Source organism: Notothenia coriiceps, unplaced genomic scaffold, assembly GCF_000735185.1.
Source record: "Notothenia coriiceps isolate Sejong01 unplaced genomic scaffold, NC01 NC01_scaffold00010918, whole genome shotgun sequence".
NCBI classification, from domain to species: Eukaryota; Metazoa; Chordata; class Actinopteri; order Perciformes; family Nototheniidae; genus Notothenia; species Notothenia coriiceps.
This window is the reverse complement of record NW_011343619.1, coordinates 434-3,724: the sequence shown is the minus strand read 5'-3', so window position 1 is coordinate 3,724 and position 3,291 is coordinate 434. Positions and strand designations below refer to the sequence as shown.

At 41.6% G+C, this 3,291-nt stretch overlaps 1 protein-coding gene across 1 annotated transcript; it reads right to left on the bottom strand.

Annotated features, from left to right (window-relative positions):
* Nucleotides 1-618: 618 nt before the first annotated feature.
* On the bottom strand, nt 619-2,312 carry LOC104946272 (keratinocyte differentiation factor 1-like; the record flags this gene model as incomplete). The annotated part of the gene is made up of 2 exons (XM_010772060.1): nt 1,449-2,312; nt 619-705 (listed from the first exon to the last, which is right to left on the bottom strand). Coding segments are annotated over exons 1-2 (937 nt in total), but the record flags the coding sequence as incomplete, so codon positions are not given.
* Nucleotides 2,313-3,291: the final 979 nt, after the last annotated feature.

The window sequence follows — 3,291 nt, the reverse complement described above, 5'->3', positions numbered from 1 at the left end:
CTCTTTAAAGTAGAGACACTACATACTGATATACACCTGAACATCAGCTGGAGAGGACTCTTTAAAGTAGAGACACAACATACTGATATACATGATGAGCAGAATGTGTCCTGTTTAACGTCTGATTTTGAAATCAAATGATTAGATTAATATTTTAAATTGTATTGTAATTGGGTTTTTTGTAGGGGTAATCAAGGGGTGAAAAAGGAAGTACAGTTTTTTGGCTGTATGAGAAAAATAAAGAGCTTTTTGAACATTAAAGCATGGAGACATGTCAAAGTAGAGACACTAGATAGAAGATCATTTAAAAAAGGACGCAAGGGGAATGAAAAACAAAACAAAAAAGTATCCCGATGAAAATAAAATAAAATGCTGTTTTCTTGTCTCTAAAAGCACATGATTTAAATTGGAAATTAATTTACCAGGAAGTCAAACCACTTACGGCACACGCAGGACGGACTTCCCCTGTTATACTAGCCAAGTTATGCAAAACAAAACATTCACATTGCTCACAGCCGCTAACCAAACAACTGGGAAATAATTGAATGACACACAACCAAAGCTACATTCCCTTATCATATCAAAACAAGAGTAGGAGTTAAAAGAGTGATTTCTCACCTCCGTTGGTCCTCCACATCTCTCTGGCACACTGGTCCGAGGAGGTCAGCTCTGATATCTGGATGTTTGGATTTGATTTGTAGTCATCTGGAGGAAACAGAGTGAAAAACAGAGTCATGCCGGAAGAAAAGCAGCTTTTTAATCGTTTCAGGTGTGTTTTCATACGTCGTTTCAGAGGTATTTCTTTAGTAAAATTAGGCTGTCCCGAATACCATTTTTCGGGCTCCGGATATTCGGTAGCAATCAGCAGCGAATATTCGAGTATTCGGCCCGCGCAGGGGGTGGGGGGCGTAGTAATCATCAGCGAACCGCTTCAACACGTGTATTTTGGTGTGTTCACGGCATTCATTTTGTTATTCTACAGTATTGTTGTTTTATCGTTATTAACCCAATTTGTGTTCTTTGAAATTGAAAAGGATATCGCATTGTGTTTGTTACTTTCGTTGCAGTTGTATATGTCTTAAGTGTAATTTGGCTTGGCTTTCTATTTATGGACATGCTTTTATTTTAAAGGAGAGTTAGCGCTGTTGACAGGAAGTTTTTGTTGCTATGGAAACAACGTGACCGAGATTAATGGAGAAAAGTAATATCTACAAAACGGAGAAAGTAAACGATAACGTTTATGGTTAAGTGTTAGCACCCCCCGAACAAGCTCTTACGTTGATATTGGAGATTTCAATAAATTCAATTTGAAAAAAAAACGGGGAAAAAATTAAAAAACAAATAAAACGAATATCAGAATAACGAAATTCAAACCCGAATAGTACTCCAACCAACGAATATTCTGATATTCGAATATTCGGGTACAGCCCTAAAATAAGCCATCTCACTGTTGTTGCTGAATGAAAACGAGTCGCTCTCCCTCATGGTCTCGTTGCCGCTGTCCGACATCGTCCTCTCCCTCTTAGAGACGTTCGGCCTCCTCTTGCTGCTCTTTCTGGTGCTGATGCGGATGATTCCTCTCACCAATCTGCACTCTGCCTCCTGCTCTCCCATCTTATGTTCCTCTGCCAGAGAGTTGATGAGCTGGTTGATGGCTTTGCTCTTCCTCAGGAACACAGAGTCTGTTGTGCACCTGGCCAACTCCTCGATCTGATACTCAGAGTAAAGCTCCAGCAGCTTCTTTGTGATCAGAGAATCCACGTTCTCCTCTCCGTCCTCCCAGTCCAAAAACCTCATGGACTCGTGCAGCGACGCCTGTTTCTGACCACCGGTTGAAACCACAAACGACTGAGATCTATCTTCATCTAAATACTCTCTTGAAGTGTTGACTTTTACTCCAGCGAAGCAGACGTCGCCGAGCCAATCTCCTTCGTCGTCTTCTTCCTCCTCTTTGTCTACTCCTGCGTTTACAGATGGTAGGCTCACGTGCTCTGGTTCATCCGGGGATCTCTCCTTGATGCACGGAGATAAAATGGATCTCTGGCAGACTCGATACAGTCCACATGTTAAGACGCTGCACACAAAACTCCTGCAGCTGTTGGTCGGTACGCAGGGGTTGCAGGTTTGCGTCGCAGATGAAGGATCAGCCGAACCAGGGATGAAGCCGATGGTTTCTGATTCTTTCCCGTTAGAGTCCTTCAGGTGAGCTTTGTTCACTGTTCTGGGATCAGGGAGTCTGTTTTCCACCGGGTCCACGCAGCGCTCCTTGTACGATCTCACGCTGCTGCCGGTGGACATGACTGACGGCTTTCAAAGATCTGCAACAAGCAGTAGAGAAAATGAGGTCAAATTAGGTTAAAGGTCTCCTATTATACTATTTTTAGGCATATATTACAGGTCTCAGATATATAACAGTTTATAAAAAAACATGTGTATGAAGTGTTTTGCTCAAAATACCAAACAGATCATGCATTTCAGACATCCCTCTTATCCCTCCATTTCAGGTCTGTTACTAAAGTGCTGATTCTGGGTCAGTAGATTTTTTTAAAAAGAGGGGGCGGAGCTAATGCCTGATCAGAATTCTACCAGCAGAAACTCAGCTAAATGCTGCCGTGATGAAACACCATCCTGTTCAAAACCACATCAAAGATTATTTCTGAAACAGTATGGAGCTCAAACTCTTTTTCTCTCTCTCAGGCGAGTTCCTTTTTTTATTTCCTGCTTCTTCACACACACTCTCTCCAGTACAAGTTAGCGATGCTTGCTAATGTAAACACAGACCATATTACGTCCAAAACATGTCTCATTGTTTCTGATAGCAACGTTTCTGATTGGGCCGTGGGTGTAAAGCCCGCCCACATTTCAGATATTACGTCATATCAGACGCAAATCTGGATCAGCTCCGTTGTTCCCCGTTTTTAGAGATTTGGGTACGGAGGACAAGAGAGAGGGTTTTATTTTCTGACGCTGCGTGAGTTCCCCGACACACCGGGTACACATCTTTATGTATAAAAGACATCACAAAGTGCATTTTGATTGATAGGAAACCTTTAAAGTAAAGAGTAAACCAGTTTTGAAATAGCCTCAGTAAACTAGGGCATGGTTTAGTGATGCCACAATATACCAAAAATATTACCTTCAGAGAACTCTCAGCTCCAGTGTTCTTGAGTTGCTCTTTGTTTAACCAGTTGTTTCCTTCTCAATCACTAATTCACACATTTGTATTGTTTACAGGAGGTCCCTTGAGGATTTAAAACCGAAATTATTCTGCTAACTTATCATTTATTTGCG